Here is a 21,602-nt window from a genome sequence, read left to right on the forward strand (position 1 = left end):
CCCAGGCTGGGCTTGGGGCCCCCCCCCCCCCGCCCAGGGCACAAATTTTTGTGCACCGGGCCTCTAGTATATAATAACTATATATACAAACAATATTGGTATTGCAGTTACAGTAAAAAAAATTTTAAATCAGATGAAGTATTACCAAAGAAACAATGTAATATCTGGTCTAGATTTGCTTTATATTATTTATCACACTGCAAAAATAATTTACATAGGATGCTTCCATTACACTGTACTTCTCCAAAGGAGCCAGAATTTTTAAAAGTAATCTTAGCGTGGCTCAGTGGTTGAGCATTGACCTATGAACCAGGTCATAGTTTGATTAAAATTCAGGGCACATGCCTGGGTTGCAGGCTCGATCCCCCACCCCGGGATTGGGAGGTGGGGGGAGGGAGGGCATATAGGAGGCAGCCGATCAATGATTCTCTCTCATTATTGATGTTTCTATCTATCTCTCCTTCTCCTTTCCTCTTTAAAATCAATAAAAATATATTTTAAAATAAATAAAATAATAAAAATAATCTTATGTGTACCTAATATGTAGAAAATGATTATAATAAATGCTTATTAAATGCTACCACTATGAAAGGGTTTCTTACCAGATACATATTTCTTTTCTTTTACCATCACCTTCTCTCTCTTCCTCTCCTCATGCCTTAAAGCTAATAAACAGCACAGACACTACTAACATGATCTAGTATCATACAACATTGAAACATCTCAAAAAAATCTATACAAGCCACGTTACTTCAAGAGTCAGGTAGGTATCAAAAACCAATGCTTATACACTGGAAAATTATGCCAATTACATCCAATCATTATTAAAAATATTGTTATTATTTATCTTAATAATATAAAAATTACAGCAACTATATGTAAAAATATATACGTGAAAAATAATTTGGCTGGCATTTTATCTCCCCCAAAGCACTAATATTTTCAAGCCTGTCAAATTCCCAAGATGAAACAGAAAATCTAAATTGACATATTAAAACGTATAGGACTTGATTTAATATGACCAACAATTCTAAACAGCTTATTAATATAGGTCTAAAATTTAACATGAAAGAAAATCCATACCATCACTGCAAATAAAACCAATTTAAAAAAATATATGCATTTTTTTTTTATTTCAGAGAGAAAGAGAGAGGGAGACAGAAACATCAATGATGAGAGAGAATCATTGATCGGCTGCCTCCTGCACACCCTACAATGCCGCAACCTGGGCATGTGCCCTGACAAGGTATCGAACCATAACCTCCTGGTTCATAGGTCGATGTTCAACCACTGAGCCATGTTGACCAGGCAATAAAACCAACTTTTAAATCAAACAACAGAATCTAGATTGAGAAAACCAATCAGCAAGATGAAAATACTTGGGAAAACAAACAAGAAAATCTGAATGCTTAGACCAGGGGCAGGCAAACTCTGTCCTGCAAGACATATCCAGTTGCTATTTTTGTAAATAAAGTTAAATCTGTGTTCCTGAGACACTTTAAGTTTTTATCACACACAAAAAATCCTATTTTCTCTATAGTCTTCCTGTACTATTCTATTATGGAATTTGAGAATAATAATTGGCTTAAATTATGAGCTCTGTGTTCTTAATTTTTGATTTATTGATTCACAATACACTTATATTCAAATGTAATAAACTATTCAAAACCAGCCACATACAGTTATCTATCAACAGTAAAAATTTCCCCCCCAATTTTTAGAGAGAAGAAGGGAGAGAGAGAGAAAAACATCAATGTGAGAGGGAAATATTGATCAGTTGCCCCCTACTTGGGGATTGAGCCAGCAATCCAGGCATGTGCCATGACTGGGAATCAGACTGGCAACCTTTTGGTACACTGGACAACGCCCAAGCAACTGAGCCACACCGGCCAGGGCTATTAACAGTAATTTAATTTTAGCAAACAACATCTTTCAAATTAATTTTAACTTGAGCTTCACTGATTTTGGAGTTCTCTTGCATTGGCTGTATAGTTGTATAAAAAAGCATAAGGGTTTACAGCTGGTTTTATGTTTAAACATTATTTAAGTAAAATTACAATGAATATAATCTAAATCAATATTGAAATTTGTAGGTTTTTTTCCCCTTTAAAAGGACCACAAATATTGTGAAAGTCTATGAACCACTACTTACCATTTATAAATACAAAATAGAATTTTCCAGTCTCAAAAGACAAAAAAAAGACATAGAAGTTTCACTTCTAATAATATGACAGATTAGGTTACACACACACACACACACACACACACACACACTTCTGTATTTATGGTTAATTGTAAACAAATTTTAAAAGAATGTTTAAAAAGTAAAACAAGAGCCTGGCCTGTGTGGCTAAGTGGTTGAGCTTTGATTTATGAACCAGGACGTCAGGGTTCTAGGTCAGGGCACAAGCCCGAGTTAGAGGGGGCATGCAGGAGGCAGCCAATCAATGATTTTCTCTCATTATTGATGTTTCTCTCTCTCCCCCTCCCTTCCTCTCTGAAATCAATAAAAATATATTTTTAAAAAGTGAAACAAGAAGCAACAGGTCATGTTTTGGATTATATCCTTGCAAGGAAAACCATTTGGAAATATTTTGGGGACAACTGGGGAATTTCAATATGGGATGGATGGCATGTAAGGAATTCCAGGAGTCTACAATTATGATAGAATTACAGGCTGAAAGAAACTCAAAGTGTTGTTGGATCTAAATCTACACCTAAAGTGTTTGAATCCCTTCTATAATAGTGGTTGTGCCCCCATCCTGTGATAAGTAATTCCCCATCTCCTGAGGCAATCCATTCCAAAAGAGCTTCTTAATGAACAATGAAGTTAAAAAAAAAATAAAAAGAATTAAAAATAAGTGAGACTGCATATAAATAGCAGCAGACTATTGAACAATTACTGTTCTCTAGTCTCCTTGTTGGGGAGGGAAAATCTTGACACCATGACTACTGAAACCTGGAATGTCTAGATTAAAAGAAAGCAGGCACACCTATAAATAGAAATGCTCCTGATATGCATTTTCCCTTTCTAAATGTACATAGATACCCAGTATTTACTGGAGTATATTCCCATGAATCTTTCAAAATTGAAAACTGCTGCTAATTTATTCCTTAATAAACATACAATGCACATCCCATTCAACTGTTACCCCAAAATAAAGTGTACTTACCTCCTGTGCGTCTCTTGCTGCCTTTGCGTCATCCTCATTATAGCGGTTACAGTTGTACCTTAAAGTAAGAAGATTCCATAAATAAAAAAGGGAACAGAATTGTAGCCTGGATTTAGAGATTATTTAGAACCAATGTTCTGTTTTATACAGGTACAGATAAACTGAGGTGCTAAAATACCCAGGGTTCTATCATTATAATGATAGTTACTACACTGAAAGGTGCTCAGTGTTAAATCTAATCCACACCTAGTGCTTGAATCCTCCTGTAATAGAATATCAGTCCTCTGTCTAGTAATAGGGAATTTCCCACTTTCTGAGGTAGTCCATTCCAAATCAGCTCACCTATAATCATTAGAAAACACTGTCATTCTAGAACTTCCATTTACTGACTAAAATTTGACTTCTAACTCAATTTTTGAAGAAAGAAATCATCTCATCTCCTAGGCTGACTATTATTTAGGCCAAATATTCCCAATTTTTCCAGAGTTACTCACCTTCTTCTCTTCTCTTTTATAGACCAATAGTTGATGGACTACAACAGTAATAGATGCTGTTGCTATTTGCTGTATATGCTATTACAATTTATAAGTGTCACTGAAAACTGAATGATATACAAAGTGAGGAACTGGGGGAAAGAGAAGTCAGTGCAGATGAATAAGATGGGCACTTCCCTTGTCCTGCTTACTCTCTACCTCTTCTTTTATGGGAGCCTATTTATGAAAGCAGCTGGTATTTATTGAGTGCTTGCAATATACAATACACTTACTAAGAACTTTAAACGTACTATCACATTTAATCCCCTCAACCATCTTATAAAATGTGTATTATTATTATCCTCACTGAGTAGATGAAGAACTAGGTTTTGAGAAGATAGGTAACATACTCTAAGTTGCAAAACTAGTTTCAGAGCTGGGAATTAAACTCATGCTTTGTATGCCAACTGAGGCCCATGCTCTTAACAAGTGAGTACATTGTTCATATGTTGTTGTCATGTCTCCAGAAATTTTTAACAGTGATCTTTGTAAAACTAAAGAATACCTTGTTAAACTGGATCATTATTCTAGCTTGTCAAGTGCTTCAGGATTCTAATGACCTATATATTTACTATCTCTCTTTGATGTTACCCCAAAATGTAAGATTAGTTTAAGAATGTCATCAATGAAACTGATCAGAAAAGCAGTATACAGTTTATGTAGAGAAAAAAAACCCACAAAACAAAACAGATGAGGACAAAGCCTTTCAGCAAACCAATAAAGCATTCCATTAGGCTTAGAAAGGCACAAATCCATGATCTATACTCCAAGAAATCATTCAATTAAACCCAAATATCCCTCCTTCTCTATATTCACAGCCCAGGCCATAAACTTCTCAGTTTACAATGGAATATCTTTCTGAGATCTGTAAAAAACATTCCCTAATCCATCATCCTAATAATGCCATTGGATTCTGGGATTTAACAGACGAGAAAAATTAAAGTTATGTGGCTCATATGTAGTTTGTGGAATCACAAAATTTGGAAACTTGAATTACATTTTCTCTGCTTCCAGTCTTTGGTATCTCTCTATTTTTCAAAATTACTCAGACCAACAATGACTCACTGAGCTCATCTTCAAGTTTTTAAAATAACCCAGACCACAATTTACCTAGGTCAGGAGATTTATTAATTTTCCCCCAGCTTGGGTTATAATCTTCTCTTACCAATAATTACTCTACTCAATTTAGTCCAAAGATCACCCCTCCTTGCCCTCTACTGGTCAAATATTAACACATCTTCTTCTTAGAATCTGATAATCCTTAAAATTTTTCCTTTTTATTTTTTTAAGATATTTATAAGCCTCAATTCATTCTGGTCTTTAATCTGCCAACATTACTAAGGATTTTAAAGCAGAAAAGCAAATAGGAATCATCTACACTTCTAACTTAGAAAACTGATAGTGCTCTTGGAATACTATTTTGAAGATTCTGAGGCATTTTCAGATTCAAACAAGAAAGCAGAGCATGAATCATTTGTAATCCTAGCCATGGGAATAGGCATTGTCTTAAGTTCAGATCTTTCTCATCTGGACTTAAACCTACAATTTATTCCCCTCCCATCCACCCTCTACAAAGCAGCCACAATCATGAGACAATGTATGTAAGAACATAACAGAGAGCCTTCTCATCTAAATAAAAGATCTGATCATGTCACGCCCTTAAAATCCTTCTGATACTGTCCAAACTACATTTCTGACACCCTGATCCAGGCCATTCTTTATTCTTTGGTATCCATTGTTTTGTACCCTTTTTAGTTTTCAATACAGCTCATTTAAAATTTAAGTTGTGATCAGAGATTACCTTACACACAAAAATACATCTCTTTAATAACTCTTTTTCCACATTCCCTCTCCCCTTCACTAGGCTTTTAAAAATATACTAAATTTATTAGTTTCTGAACATTCTAATCCTAGTTTGCCTTCTTAAAATCCAGAGTACCTGTCTGGTGAAAACCCAAACAACCTTTCATGGCTCTGACAGTGGCAAAATCACTTTCTTTACTTCCAATTAATTTTTAACGGCTTGGAATTAATTTCAGACAAGTAATCCCTCATACTATTCCTCTAGCTAATGAAACTAATGAAAGTTCCAATAAAATGAAAAGAGAAGACTTGCCATTGTCTGAAGTTCATATCTTTGTCATCTGGACTTGAACCTACAATTTATCCCCATCCACCCTCTATAAAGCAGCCACAATCATGAGACAATGTAAGTAAGAACATAACAGAGAGCCTTCTCATCTAAATAACAGACCCGATCATGTCACACCCCTAAAATCCTTCTGATAGTGTCCAAACTACTTTAGGTCCCAGTCTATGTTCTCTTTTCCTATTCCCCACAACTTATGAGGGGCCACAAACTCAAGGCCAATAGGGGATAGGCAGGTAACTCAAATCAGTGAAACAGGTCATTTGAATATTATAACACTCAAATATTTTCACTTTTACCAAGAGATGTATTAACTCCTATTTTTCTCAAAATTGAAGGCATTCTCAGTCTAACTTGCATTTCTCCAAATGAATAAGAAATATGCATGGGCCCTAGCTGGCTTGGCTCAGTGGATAGAGCATCGGCCTGTGGACTCGATCCCCAGTAGGGGGCGTGTAGGAGGCAGCCGATAAATGATTCACATCATTGATGTTCCCCTCTCTCTTCCCTTCTCCCTTCCTCTCTCATATCAATAAAAATATATTTAAAAAATTAATATGCATGGAGCAGGTATATATTTCTACTGAAATGAGATTAGTGCCATCATGATAAATGCAAATGCCATTAAGCTTCAGTTTTGGGGAAACAAAACTGAAAAGGAAAGGCTAGCCATCAATTCCAGGTGATTGCTGCCAAGCAGAAATGCAGGCCCGTGCCTATGTTTCAAAAAGAAGCTAAAAATCTGAAATGCATTGGGTAATTTTCCAAATTTGGGACAAACTTTTTGACAGGGTAAGTAAAGCACACCTGCATGCTGGGTTTTGCCATCAGTCTCTTAGTTTTCTTCAACTGTTGTCTAGAGAGAGACATATCAGACAATGCAACTGTTCTCTGAATAAATTATGCATGTTCACATCATTCTACCTTTGTTCATGCTGCTCCTTTGCCCTGAATATTTTCCTAACACTATTTCAACCAAATGAACTTAGTCCTCCTTAAAATTAATCTCAATTATTACCTCATCTGTGAAATATGCCTAATTAATTCCTCTCTCTGGATATCTTGAATATACTTCTAACACTAATCACACACTGTATTCATTTAGCTAGCTCCCAAGTTAGATGGTAATTTCCATGAGGTAGAAACCTTATTCATAATATGCAGCATTTATCACATACTTATGTGAACATATCCTTCCCTTCATTTCCCCAACCTACCAGGCAGATCCATGTGGTTCCCAAGGGCCAAGACACACCCAGCAAAACTCTGCTTTACAGTTCTGGTTACGACAGACCATGTGATTACAACCGCCATCCTTCTCAATTGTGACATGGCATTTGGGACATTCCTATGAAGAGAAACTATAAAGTTGGTGTCAATGCTACACTAGGTTGTATTACTACCACTGAGAAGAAGCCCGTTCTAGATTTGGTTTATTTTTGATATCACATTTACTGTGATTAATACATGTAAAGCACTTAGAACAGCGTGGAATAATAAGCACTACTGAAAATGAGCTGTTATCATTATTACTGGCTGTTAAGATGCAAAAGAATTTAAGGATTTTAGTGGGGTTGGCGGACAAAAATATTTTTAAAGTACTTTTAGCCATAGACAGTAATAATAGTTTTATGGAAGATAAAAGTTGTTTATGTAAATATAATTCTCTCTCTGGTATCATCTAAAAATAATGATTGAGTACTTCTTGTATCTCACATTGTTCTCAGTGTTTTATATGCATTAATTTATAATCCTTATAGTAGTGCTATTGTTATTTCCATTTTTCAGATGAATAAACTAAGGGAGAGAAAACAAAGAAACTAGACCAAGGTCACAAAGGTAGCAAATGATAGAGTAAGGATTCACACTCAAGCAATTTGGTCTGAATAGTCAGGCAGGTGGAACTGGTAAATTCTTTTTGTGGCTACTGAGGTTCCCTACTTTCTTCTGCCAAATATGCTTGCTTTAAATTCTTCTCATTGTGGTCCATTTACCAATGTGCTACAGAGGTCATGATTTTTCCTCCTTGAGTCTGTATCATGTTCTTCTTTGCTAGTGAGCTAAAGTTATTAACCTGCAGGCCTACTGTTTTTCTCTTTAAAAAAAATCTAGACAAATCAAACACCCAGAATTTAAAAGAAAATAAGATATAAAGCTTGTATTTTTGCTGTATTTATTTGTTTGATGTCTATAACTACCACAAGGGGGAAGTAGTACTCATTATATTATTTATACAATTCAGCCTTTGTGAAACAGACTATGTCCATAAACTACAGTTATTTGAAATACGTCAATATGGCAATTTTTAATCATACATTTAAACCAGTTAACTACCATGCATCCAAAACGGAAACCATCCCCACATGCCATGATATTTTGAATTTAATTTAAAAAAATCAATTTACAATGAATATTATAAAAACAAATATATTATTCACAATTCGGGTGTTCCTGAATATTTTTAGCTGAAAATTTTCACGAAAAATGATTTTAAAATTGGTCAGGGCTGCCACTTAGGGAAAACATTTTTTTTATAGACGCACGTGGTGTGTGGGGAAGGTCCACTGCTTACGTCTACAGACGCTTATGGTGTACAATGGGTTAAATCAAATTTTTGAAATCACACACATAAGAAATTTTACATTTTCTCAAAGAAGCAAGTTCCAGGCCTAAAATATGTCTCTCTCTACATATCTTTGTTATAATTAACCAAATAGTATGAAGTTCTCAATATGTTAGGATACCATCATCAATCTGCATATCTGTTTAAGGAGCTGATAATAAATAAAAGTTTCTGAAACTTCTCAAGAAAAAAAACCTCTTCACTTTCACCTCAAAACTACCAAGTCAAGCCCAGACAGTGCGGCTCAGTGGTTGAGCATCAACCTATGAACCAGGAAGTTATGGTTCCATTCCTGGTCAGGGCACATGCCTGGGTTTTGGGCTTGATACTTAGTAGGGGGGCGTGCAGAAGGCAGCTGATCAATGATTCTCTCTCATCACTGATGTTTTTATCTTGCTCTCTCCCTCCTCATTTCTCTCAGAAATCAATAAAAATATATTAAAAAACAAAACGAAAACCTACCAAGTAGGTAACTTTCTTATTACAAACTAGAGGCCCGGTGCAAAAATTTGTGCACTCAGGGGTGTGTGTGGGTCCCCCTCAGCCCGGCCTGCACCCTCTCCCAGTCCGGGAGCTCTCAGACATCCTTAGTGCTGCCACGGAGGCAGGAGAGGCTGAGTGGCACTCCCCCTTGTGGGAGCACACTGACCACCAGGGGGCAGCTCCTGTGTTGAGTGTCTGTCCCCTGGTGGTCAGTGCATGTCATAGTGACCAGTCATTCTGCCGTTTGGTCGATGTGCATATTAGCCTTTTACTATATAGGATTACTATTCTTCCTCAATAATCTATCTTCTAATCAGTCAAACATATTCAAACATATATTCCCTCCTTTAAACATTTTGGGGGTTTAGAGTATTTGTGATTTCTCTAGATGCAGAAAGTGGGTGAGAGTTTAAGCAAACTATTTAATGAAAATATAGCTGCCCTATTCCAAACACTAGTTTTACAGACAATATTTAAGGATTCTGGGGCTTTAATGAACATATCTGGTGGAGAAATCCTCAATTTTCAAAAAACGAGGCAAGCTAGGAAATTTTTAAAAATAACAAAAGTAACCATACTTCCTGACACTACAGTAAGGTTTTCAGCAATGCACTCATGAAAACCATTATACTTATCATGATGGTAAGCACAAAAATATTTCAACCATACTGTCCTCAAAGATGTGGGCACTGTACCGTGTGAAAGAACTTAGTTTCACTGCTAATGCTTTCTGAGAGACAGAAATAAATATGCATTTTTAATTTTGGGGGGTAGAGCAGGGTACTAATGTTATAAAATCATGTGTTAGCCTTCATCATTTAAGCATTCCTTACTCTTATTGTCGTGTGATTGGATGATGAAACTGTACAAAGCTATAACTAACACAGGCTAAACAACTCAGTATTATTTAAAGCAGTGGTCACCAACCTTTCGGACCTCACGGACCATCAGTAGTCCACGGACCACTGATTGGCGACCACTGATTTAAAGCATCATCTTCACATTTGAAAGGCAATTCTAAAAAAGAATAGCCCATTAATAAACCTTATCATTCATCACCCAAGTCACTTCCTGTTTGGATGGGATATAAGATTGAATTTTTTTCTATTCAGAGATTGGCTGGTACACAGTTGGGGTTCAAATGCTTGTTCATTACTTAGCGATAGGAAACAAGGGTGTTCAAGATTACTTGTATTTGTAAGATTTTTGTCTAGAAGTGGTTCAGGGTTATAAAAAGACTAAATTTTGAAACTAGTATCCTGGGCAATGCACTTAAAAATAAAACAAAACACACACACATATACAAATCAAGGGATACCCATATTACACCTAAACTTGTATTTCTTAAGAGTCCGGTCTTGTAATAAATCATATTATATAAGTTTAACATGTTAAAAATGTTACATAATAAAAAGTTATCCAGTTACTCTGAATGCTGTTCTAAAAAAAAAAAAAAATAATAATCCCTTAAGATAAACCCTCGGGATTTTTAAAGGCAGAAATGCAAATTAGCCTAATAAAACCAAGCTAGGTGGAGTAAACTCTACAATACATTTGTATACTAAAAAGAAGCCAAGAACAATATGAAAAAGCATTATAGCAAATGTCAGGGTAGAAAAATTATCAGCCCTTTCTTCTATAGGAAACTAATGCTTTTCCATTAAAAGAAAAAATTTAAAGTGAAGTCCTGTGCATATTACACTATAGCATTCAATACAATAAACTCAAAACTAAAATAAAGAAAAAATTAATAGGCAATCATTCTAGATAAAACAAAAAACAACAACACCTTAATCGAGAAAAAGATAAAACAAGGCCCTTAACCAGGTAAACTTGCTGTTTTTTGCAAATGCTGATGTACCTGTCCTTATCAGTTCATTACCACAAGTTTACTGAAGGAAAATACCAACCTTTGTGTTGGCTGCAATCCAATTAGAGGTTTCACTGTCATCATCACACTTTTTAATCCACTTCTTCAACCACTGTTGGGGAAAAAACACAACAACAACTATTAGGTTACAACAAAAGACTTAAGAGTAAAAATAGTAAATTACTTCAACACAAATTCAGTCAAACTTAAATATAAAACCCAAAGGACAAGATTATTACTGGGTTTACTTCCTTTTAAATCAAGGAAATCCTGCAGTTTTTATATCAAGTATATAAAAATTGAACCAAAGGAGGACTTTCTCTGGCTGAATAGAATGGAGAACCTAGAGTTTGATTAGAATTTCAGTCCAAGGTGTGCCATTCCCCTTAGCCAAATACAAAGCCTACTGAGGAAGGTGCCTTAATTATCATTATCCTGATAATATCAGGAGTTGACTTATTCCTAAGGAATGCTTTGAATGCTTGTAATGATCATCTGAAACAAAAAGGGCAAAATAAAATCTTTTATCTATTACTGGATAAATAACAAAATTGTGGGCTGTAGTTTTCAATAAACAAGTCTTAGAAGTGCTCTATGTTATTTAAAAATGAAAATGACAAACTTACCTTACATTTAACAGGATCATGCCAATTTTCTCCACAGTTAAAACTGTTAAGTGACATAAGAGTTAAAAGAATTAAGTCCCACCTACTGTAAAGTATGTAAGCAAACAAACCACTTCATGCTCTAAAGTTCCTCAATATTTTCACCAGTTTCCAGTGACTGGCAAATAGAAAGGCAGGAACCATGTCTATTTTATTCTAAACAGCTATGAAACTTAAAAAATCAGATTATTTGTATTTTTCTGATAGTTTTTAAGATGGATCCTTGGTACAGTCATTCTCTAATTGAAGCCAAATTGAAATAATTTTCATTAATTTCAACCTAAATGTCAACCATGCTTCAATAGCATATATTGTCTTATTTAACACCCCAAATAAAGAATAAAAGTCTGGCTTTGTAGGGTAATATGTAACTTAGTACTAATGCACCGTAAGCAATATATAGGAAGCAAAGAGGCCACTGTTGGCATGATCCAAATGAACATCAGTCCAGTAGAGATAAACTGTACCAAATAAGGTGTAAAATAAAAGAGTGTGACTAAATATTCTCTAAGAATATACTAATTATTAATGCCTTTTGTTTTCTAGGCAAATGGTATATACATTTGGAAAAAAGTATAAATTAAGAATAAACACAAATTTTATGAAAATATAACCAGGGAATGGCTGATAAATTAGCTAATAAAGTAATTTAGGGAAGCCAAAAATCCTTTGCAAATAAGAGAAACAAAGTGCTATTCATTTAACTGAAGTTAAGATAATGGTTATATCTAGAAAAGAAGATGAGGAATGGGATGGAGAAGGGAACCAAAGGGGTTCAAATGTGTCTGTCATATTTTATTTCTTATTAAAAACAAAATACTGATTTTGATTAAGCTGGGTTGTAGCTACATAAGTATTCATTGCTCTTATTCTCTATACTTTAGTCTGTATTCAAGATATTTCACACTAAAAATATATTTGAAAGTAGGTATGGAATCAGAATCCACCCCATCTACCTGGTAAACTATAAACAATCTATCTATCTATCTATCTATCTATCTATCTATCTATCTATCTATCTATAAAAAGAAGTAATATGCAAATGAGGTCAGGACTCCGTAATGGTCACGACCAGCTCAGGAAGAGGGGCTGGGGAGGCCCTGAGCCAGAGAGAACAACACACAGTCGTGGACCTGAGCCTGAGAGATCAACACAGAGGGGCGCTTGCTCCGAGCCTCCGACATGGCTGGGGGCAGGCCCCCAGTGGGCACGCACACACACACACACACACACACACACACACACACACACACACACGGCGCCTGCTCCGAGCCTCCGCCGCCAGACTGCGGCTTAGGCTCGCTCCCCATAGGTAGGCCATCCCCTGAGGGCTCCCAGACTGTGAGAGGGGACAGGCTGGGCTGAGGGACCCCCACCCGCTAGTACACAAATTTCATGCACTGGGCCTCTAGTAATATATACTTAATAATTACCAAAACAGCATATATTTTACACCTATTTAATGCCTGTAAGTTTACCTGCTATTTTTGGAAATATTTAATATTAGTGATGTATAAGTAATTCTATAGATATTTGGACAAAAAGAAAAAAAGAAAAAGAAAAAAGAAAAAAAAGAATGGTATGCAACACCAATAAAGTATCTATTTGCTAGCTCTAGAGTTCCTTGACTTCTCATTCCTAACAGATCCACAAAGGAATGGAAGGTCATCTTAGTTCTCTAATATGTGGTATAACTGTAAATTCCCTGGTAAGTTGAATCTAGAATTCAAAGGCTGAAGGGTATGCAATCGAACTCCAAGAACCCAGGTTACGAAGAAAGCTGGGGCCAGAGGAGCCATAGGAAAACTCTTAGTTAAAAAGCACATCTAATCAACCATGTTCTACCTTTCCAAATTTACCTGAACATTTTCTTCTTAGGAGTAATTAAACTTGTCAGAGCAAAGGAGATTTTTTAAAAAGTCCAGACTGTGTATTTTATTCTTAAGAGAGAACTTTAAAACAGCAAGAGCCATAAAGGAACCAAACATAATTTGACAAAATAAGCAATCAGAAATTAGAATAACTGAATTCTTGTCCCAGGTCTATAAGCTTGCTCCCATTTAAGTACCATTGGAACACACAAGAAAATGAGATTACAACTGTACTTTTTACCATCAGAAAATATATATAAAACTTAGATCAATAAGGAAAGAGGGAAGTTATTTAAGAGTGACTTTTAAATCTAATTGTTATTTAAAAGAAATACACACTATTTTAAACCAATAATACCTACTTTCCTCCTTCCTCAGGTAAAATTTTATTTTCTATTTTACAACTAAGAATAAATAGAAAAGCTATGTGCACTATTCCAATTTAAGAAATCACTTGCTTACCAAAACTGGCGCCCACATTTGCAGCGAACAGGCTTAGCATCAGGATATTGGACTTTAACAACATGGTGGCAATCTGGGGCAGGACACCACTTTAACAGTCTATTGCACTGAAACACAAGTTAGAAAATAAAAAATGACAAATTAAATTCTGATGCAAGATTTGCCAGCACACCAAGCAATTATTTATATTAGCTCCCTAGCATAAGGGACAAAGAGGCTGATGGTGACATAAGCACATAAAAACCTGCCACCAATACTCAGTCTTTTACAGCAATGCTTTTTGGATGCACTGTTTTTCTTTTTTTTTACTTACTAGATTACCAGTTTATTATAAAAGTATACAACTTAGTGAGGAAAGAATCTACACAAATAAAAGGGAAACATGCAAATTGACCATCCCTCTGCTATGCCCACCAGCCAATCAGGGCGAGTATGCAAATTAACCCAACAAAGATGGTGGTTAATTTGCATACGCAGGTGAGGCGCGAAGACTGAAGACAACTGAAGACTGAAGAGGCTTGTGAAGACTGCTGTAGCTGCAGAGGAGAAGCCAAGCCTCCCTGCGGCCAGAGCGGAGAAGCCAAGCCTCGCATTTGCCGGACCAAAGGCCTGGGTCCTGGGTGCCGGAGGAAAACGGTGCCAACAGCCAGGGAAAGGAAGGCCTATTGCGCGAATCTTCTAGGCCTCTAGTTTTATTATAAAAGCTGAAGATCTATGAAGAGATATCTACTTATTGATTTGTCACAATCCTGAGATAAATGTCACATGACCTCACTCATTTGTGGAATACAATGAACAACATAAACTGATGAAAAACATAGATCCAGAGACATAGAAGCATTGAACAGACTGTCCAACCTATGAAGAAAGGAGGGGGGTGAGGGGTAAGAGATCAATCAAAGGACTTGTATGCAAGCATATGAGCATAACCGAAGGACACAGACAGTAGGGGGGTGAGGACATGTGCTGGGGGGTGGGAGCGGCCCAGGAGAGGTCAATGGGGGGAGGAAAAGGAGACTGATGTAATACTTTAAACAATAAAGAAATTAAAAAAAACACCTATATGCATATATGTGTAACCCACGGACACAGACAATAGCATGGTGAAGGCCTGGGGTGGGGCAGGATTTGGGTAGAGGGGGGCAATGGAGGAGACATCTATAATATTCTCAACAATAAAGATTTTAAACAAAATTAATATTTCTATTATAAAAAATTACTCTAATTAAAAGAGAGAAACTGTTAAGAGAAATCACTTACCTCGACAAAGCTATTTGTTATTAAATGTTGATACTTTAATTTAACCTTTGAATCTGTGATCAGGCGCCTGAAAGCAAGAATAAAAAGTTTATTAGGGAGTTTCAGCCAAGAGTATTTTCTGCATTTATAAAATAAAATTTCAATGCTAAGGCTATAAACTGCCCTAACTTGAAAATATTAAAATGCACATAGATTATCAACAAGTATAACTGTAGTAATCAAAACAATATTTTCAAAGTTTCTGTAGTTTTATTTTGGTAGATGTTTTCCCCATATTTCTTACACTCTAAATATTCTATTTTTACCCAGTTTGTATTATGATCTAATGACTTACCAACTACTGCCAAATTTAGGCCCCTTTCATGGTCTTCTGACTGACATCTTGCCTTAAACCCTAATTTCTCAGCCACCTTTCCTCAGATCCCCTCTCCAAAATCAGTGTGTGAAATAAGAGATGACAAGAATATTAAGAAACTGATCCAGGTTTTGCTATAGTTTTGAGTACCTTCTTCTTTTGAGATCTCTTGGTAATTTACCAGAAATACTGACTGCAACCTGGCTTCTCTCGTCCACCAAGAACACTATAATTCACAACTACTTCTAGAAATCACAGAAACCCATGAAAGTGAAGAACCCTGAAGCTTAAGTTTCATTAGTTTTAATAGTAAAAACTCTTTTAAGTGTGTTGTAAGAAAAAGGTGTTGCTGTGCCCCTCCACCCTGGGTGCACACATGATGGAGCCCTGCGGGGCTAGCCCCTTAGTGACCAGGCCTCCGGATCCAGACCCCTTTGGCAACCCAGAGCCCCCCAACACAGGGAAGTGCATTTTAAAGAAATTAAAGAAGGGACTGCACGATAGTGGTGGATTAAGTGGAAGCTACAAAGATATTCCCCAAGGACAAAACTGGAATTTCAACTAAAATATAGAAAAATCAACCTGAATAACCAACTGAAGACTAGCTGGAGAGAACACTCATAACCAAGGACTTAAAGAGGAGGCCATAACAAGACAGGTAGGAAATGCTGAGGCACAAGAGGGCACAGACACAAACCCAAAGAGGCTGCAGCTGAAATTTGGGAGGGATATTTCAGCAGTGGGGATTCCCTGTGAGAAGTTTGAGGATTAAACACCCAGCTAGCCTTCCCAACCCAGAATACAAGAACTGAGCAAGGTGGCCACATAACATCTGGCGGTGAAAAGCACTGGGGGTTCTGTCCTGCAGGGAGAGACGGGAAACGTAGGCACCTCCTTAAAGGGCCAATGCACTCAATATGGTTTTCAGTCACTCACCTTGGGCTCTGGCAGAGGGAGGGCAGAGTGGACTAGAGCTGCGTGAGAAGAGTCTGGGATTGGTGGCTCTGGAGAGAGAGCTGAGAAGAGAGCCACCTGGAACCCCTGTGCTGAGGCATTCTCCCATGCTGCAGAAAGCACTATTCTTAGGAAAGCTTTTCCCATCAATGCAGCTTTGGGGGTTGGAGGGATGGAGAGAGAAACTGCCCCAACTATTAGAAACCCTTTGCCTACCATGTGGAGTTTACGCCCTGCTGAGCTCTGCAGCCTGAGGCTCACTAAGTGACTGAGACTAACAATCAGCCTGCAGGAAGAGGCAGATCTCTGGGTGTTTTGAGTCTTTCTGTGCCTGACCTGCTTCTGGGTCTGAGGCTAAAGAGAGCAGACCTTGGTGCGCAGCTTGGTACTTTTCACATGCATCCAGCCCCAGCAGAGGGAGCCACAAGCTGTGAATCACTGATAGCTCCAAAGAGAGTACTCAGAACCAGTCACAAACAGCATCTGACATTGACCTGAAACAAAGACACTCCAAAGAGGCCCCCAAAGCAATAATAAACCCAGTGGACAGTTTCAGACAACAGAACAGGATCAAATAGGCTTCACAAGCACTATATCCACAGGGAGATATTGGCAGACTGCAAGCCCTAGTGAGGTGAATTCAGCTTCTTGTGATCAGCACCTGCACAGCAGCCTGCACACTGTGTTGGCTGATCATCAAGCCCACGCACAAGCAAGCAAATAGCAATCAAGACTCAATTACAACAGGGAAGGCCAATACAACATGCACAAAGGGCATTATTACAGCATCCAGGTCTGGTGATCAGGGAGACTGCGCCTTTGGGTCGCACAGATCACCTACTACCGAAGGCAGTGATGGCAAACCTTTTGAGCTCGGTGTGTCAGCATTTTGAAAAACCCTAACTTAACTCTGGTGCCGTGTCACATATAGAAATTTTTTGATCTTTGCAACCATAGTAAAACAAAGATTTATATTTTTGATATTTATTTTATATATTTAAATGCCATTTAACAAAGAAAAATCAACCAAAAAAATGAGTTCACGTGTCACCTCTGACACGCGTGTCACAGATTCGCCATCACTGACCTAAGGCCACCCTAGCAAGATTGGGGGTTGTAAGCAGATCTACTTAAAATATGTAGAAATAAACCCAAACAGGCAGCCAAAATTTGGAGACAAAGAAATAAGCCCCAAATTAAGGAACTAGAAAATTCTCCAGAAGACAAACTAAATGAATTGGAGATTAGCAATTTATCTATCTCAGTAATGAGTTCAGAGTAATGATCATAAGCATGAAAAAAGACATAAAAACTACGAAAAACAACCAGTCAGAAATGAAGAATGACATAGCAGAAGTAAAGAATACATGAATAGGAAAAAACAGCAGATTAGAGGAAGCTGAGGATCCCATCACTGAATTAGAAGACAGGGTAGGAAAAAAATCACTCAAGCAAAGAAACAAAAAGAAAAAACAATTAAAGAACAGGAGGATAGTTTAAGAGAGCTGTGGGACAGAATGAAATGTAACAGTATCAGCATCATGCAGTACATTCAACAAAATCCATCAACCATTTTTGATAAAAACTCTCAGCAAAGTGGGAATATAGGGATCATATTTCAACATGATAAAGTCCATATATGACAAACCTAAAGCCAACATCATACTCAATAGGCAAAACTGAAACCATTTACCCTAAGAACAGGAAAAAGACAGGAATGTCCGCTTTCACTACTCTTATTCAACATAGTACTAGAAGTGTCTGACACAGTGATCAGACAAGAAGAAATAGAAGGTATGCAAATTGGAAAGGAGGAAGTAAAGCTCTCATTAGTCACAGATGACATATTATACATAGAAAACCCTATAGCCTGTCCAGCATGGCTCAGTGGTTGAACGTCGACCTATGAACCAGGAAGTCCTGGTTCAATTCCTGGTCAGGGCATATGCCTGGGTTGTGGGCTCAATCACCAGTATGGGGCGTGCAGGAGGCAGTCAATCAATGATTCCCTCTCATCATTAATGTTTCTATCTCTCTCTCCCTCTCTCTAAAAAATAAAATAAAATAAAATAACTAAAGACTCCACCAAAAAACTACTCGATTTAATAAAGAAATTCAGCAATGTAACAGGATACAAAATTAACACCCAGAAATTGATGGCATTTTTACACATCAATAATGAAAGTCTCAGAAAGTAGAAACTAAACAAACAATCCCATTTAGCACTGCAACAAAAATATTAAGATACCTAGAAATAAACTTAACCAAGGAGGTAAAAGACTTGTACTCTGAAAACTACAGGACTTTGAAAAAAAGAGACAGAGGAAGATATAAACAAGTGGAAGAATATATTATGTTCATGGACTGGTAGAATGAACATCATTAAAATGTCCATACTAGCCCTAACTGGTTTGGCTCAGTGGATAGAGTCGGCCTACAGACTGAAAGGTCCCAGGTTCGATTCTGGTCAAGGGCATGTACCTTGGTTGCGGGCACATCCCCAGTAGGAGGTGTGCAGGAGACAGCTGATCGATGTTTCTCATTTATGTTTCTAACTCTCTATCCCTCTCCCTTCCTCTCTGTAAAAAAATCAATAAAGTATATTTAAAAAAAAACACAAAAAACAAAAAAAACCTGCTCTTTAAAAAAAAAAATGTCCATACTACCCAAAGCAATCTATAAATTCAATGCAATTCCTATTAAATTACCAATGGCATATTTTACAGACCTAGAACAAATTATTCCAAAAATTTGTATGGAACCAAAAAAGACCCCCAAATAGCTGTAGCAATCTTGAGAAAGAACAAAGTTAGAGTGATCACAATACCAGATATCGTATTCTACTACAAAGCCACTGTACTCAAAACAGCCTGGAACTGGCATAGGAACAGACATATGGACCAATGGAACACAACAGAGAACCCAGAAATCGACCCAAGCCATGCTCAATTAATATCTGACAAAGGAGGCAAGAGCATACAATGGAGTCAAGACAGTCTCTTCAATAAAACAATGAGTCAAGACAGTTTTTTCAACAAAATAATACAAAAAAATGAAACTAGACCACCAACTTACACCATGCACAAGAATAAACTCAAATGGATAAAAGACTTAAATGTAAGATGTGAAACCATAAAAACCCTAGAAGAAACAATAGGCTGCAAAATCTCATACATTTCTCGTAGCAATATGTGTCCTCCTGGGGCAGAGAAAATAAACAAATGGGACTATATCAAAATAAAAAGCTTCTGCACCACAAAAGGAACTCATACAACTTAACAAAAGGAAGACAATCCAATTAAAAATGGGCAAAGGACCAAAGTAGGCACTTCTCCAAAGTGGATATACAGATGGCCAAGAGATATATGAAAAAATGCTCAAAGTCACTGATCATCAGAGAGATGCAATTTAAAACGACAATGAAATATCACCTCACACCTGTCAGAATGGCTATCATCAAAAAACGACAAGTGTTGGCGAGGTTGTGGAGAAAAGAGAATCCCCTTACACTGCCGGTGGGAGTGCAGCTACTATGGAAAACAGTATGGAGTTTCCTAAAGAAATTAAAAAATGTAACTCCCAATGGACTCAGTGATCCCACTTGTAGGAATATATCCTAAGAGACCCAAAAAAAAAAACAATCAGAAAGAAAGTATGCATTCCTATGTTCCGAGCAGCACAATTTACAACAGCTAAGATCTGCAAACAGCCCAAGTGCCCATCAGTAGATGAGTGGATAAAAAAAGCCATGGTACCATTTACACCATGGAATACTATGCAGCAGTAAAAAAAGAAGTACCTCTTATCCTTTGAGACAGTATGGAGACACACCTGTAGAGTATTATGCTAAGTAAAATAAGCCAGTCAGAGAAAGATAAGTATCATAGGATTGCACTCATATGTGGAATCTAATGAACAAAGTAACTGATGAACAAAACAGATCCAGAGACATAGAAACATGGAACAGACTTTCAAATCTCAGAGGGAAGGTGGGGGTGGATGGTAAGAGATCAACAAAAGAACTTGTATGCATATATGCATAACCCATGGACATGGACACGGACAATAGCAGTGGTCGCCAACTGGTGGCCCATGGACCACTGGTGGTCCGTGAGGTCTGAAAGGTTGGCAACTGCTGGACAATAGGGTCGTGAAGGCCTGGGGTGAGGGATAAGGGATCAGTGGGAGAAAAAAGGGGACATATGTAATATTTTCAATAATAAAGATTAAATAAAATAACATATTCTCTGCCCAGCTGGTGTTGCTCAGTGGGTAATCATCAACCTATGAACCAGGAGGTCATGGTTCAATTTGTGGTCACGGTACATGCCCGGTTTATGGGCTTGATCCTCAGTGGGGGGTGTGCAGGAGGCAGCAGCTGATTAATGATTCTCTCTCATCATTGATGTTTCTCTCTCCCTCTCCCTTCCTCTCTGAAATCAATAAAAAAAATATTAAAAAGTAAAAAAAAATATTCTCTGATTTAGTTAACTAGCCCTTTGAATTCTACAGTTATTTATTTAAAAGAAAATGGAAGATACATATCAATAGTATACAACTAAATAAAGTGAAAAGTAAAAATCCCTCTTTCTAATCCCCAAACCCCAGCTGATACCACTATTAAACTTCTCTTATGAATATTATCAAAGTTTATTATGCATTTACCATGCTGCATATCCAAAGAGCTGAAGAAACTCCAAAGAAGATAAACACAAAGAGAACCACATCCAGGTATATCACAGCCAAACTACTTTAAGCCCAAGACACAACAATTCTTGAAAGCAGCAAATAGAGGACAACAATATAATTATCTAGAGGCTCGGTGCACGATATTCTTGCACTCCCAGCCTGCGCCCTTTAGCAATCTGGAAGCCCTCAGGGGATGTCCGACTGACAACTGCAGGGAGTGGGCCTAAACCGTAGTCGGATATCCTTAGCGCTGCTGTGGAGGCAGGAGAGGCTCCTGCCACCGCCGCTGCGGTTGCCAGCCGTCTGCCTGGCTAGTGGCTGAGCGGCGCTCCTCCTGTGGGAGCGTGCTGACCACCAGGGGGCAGCTCCTGCGTTGAGAGTCTGCCCCCCTGGTGGTCAGTGCGCGCCATAGCAACCGGTCGTTCTGCCGGCCGATTTGCATATTACCCTTTTATTATATAGGACTAGTGGTCCGGTGCACGAAATTCGTGCAAGGGGGGGGGGGGGGGGTGGTT

At 37.6% G+C, this 21,602-nt stretch overlaps 1 protein-coding gene across 1 annotated transcript in view; it reads right to left on the bottom strand.

Moving 5' to 3' along the window:
- Positions 1–21,602, bottom strand: part of ARIH1 (ariadne RBR E3 ubiquitin protein ligase 1) — a 118,384-nt gene that overhangs the window by 8,948 nt on the left and 87,834 nt on the right. The window contains exons 8-13 of the mRNA XM_014530397.1: positions 15,090–15,156; positions 13,830–13,936; positions 11,458–11,500; positions 10,872–10,943; positions 7,073–7,203; positions 3,174–3,231 (exon numbers count right to left, since the gene is read on the bottom strand). Of these exons, the coding sequence (XP_014385883.1) occupies positions 3,174–3,231; positions 7,073–7,203; positions 10,872–10,943; positions 11,458–11,500; positions 13,830–13,936; positions 15,090–15,156 (478 nt within the window). The remainder of the gene's footprint in view (positions 1–3,173; positions 3,232–7,072; positions 7,204–10,871; positions 10,944–11,457; positions 11,501–13,829; positions 13,937–15,089; positions 15,157–21,602) is intronic.

The sequence above is a fragment of the Myotis brandtii genome, unplaced genomic scaffold (genome assembly GCF_000412655.1).
Source record: "Myotis brandtii unplaced genomic scaffold, ASM41265v1 scaffold74, whole genome shotgun sequence".
Lineage (NCBI taxonomy): Eukaryota > Metazoa > Chordata > Mammalia > Chiroptera > Vespertilionidae > Myotis > Myotis brandtii.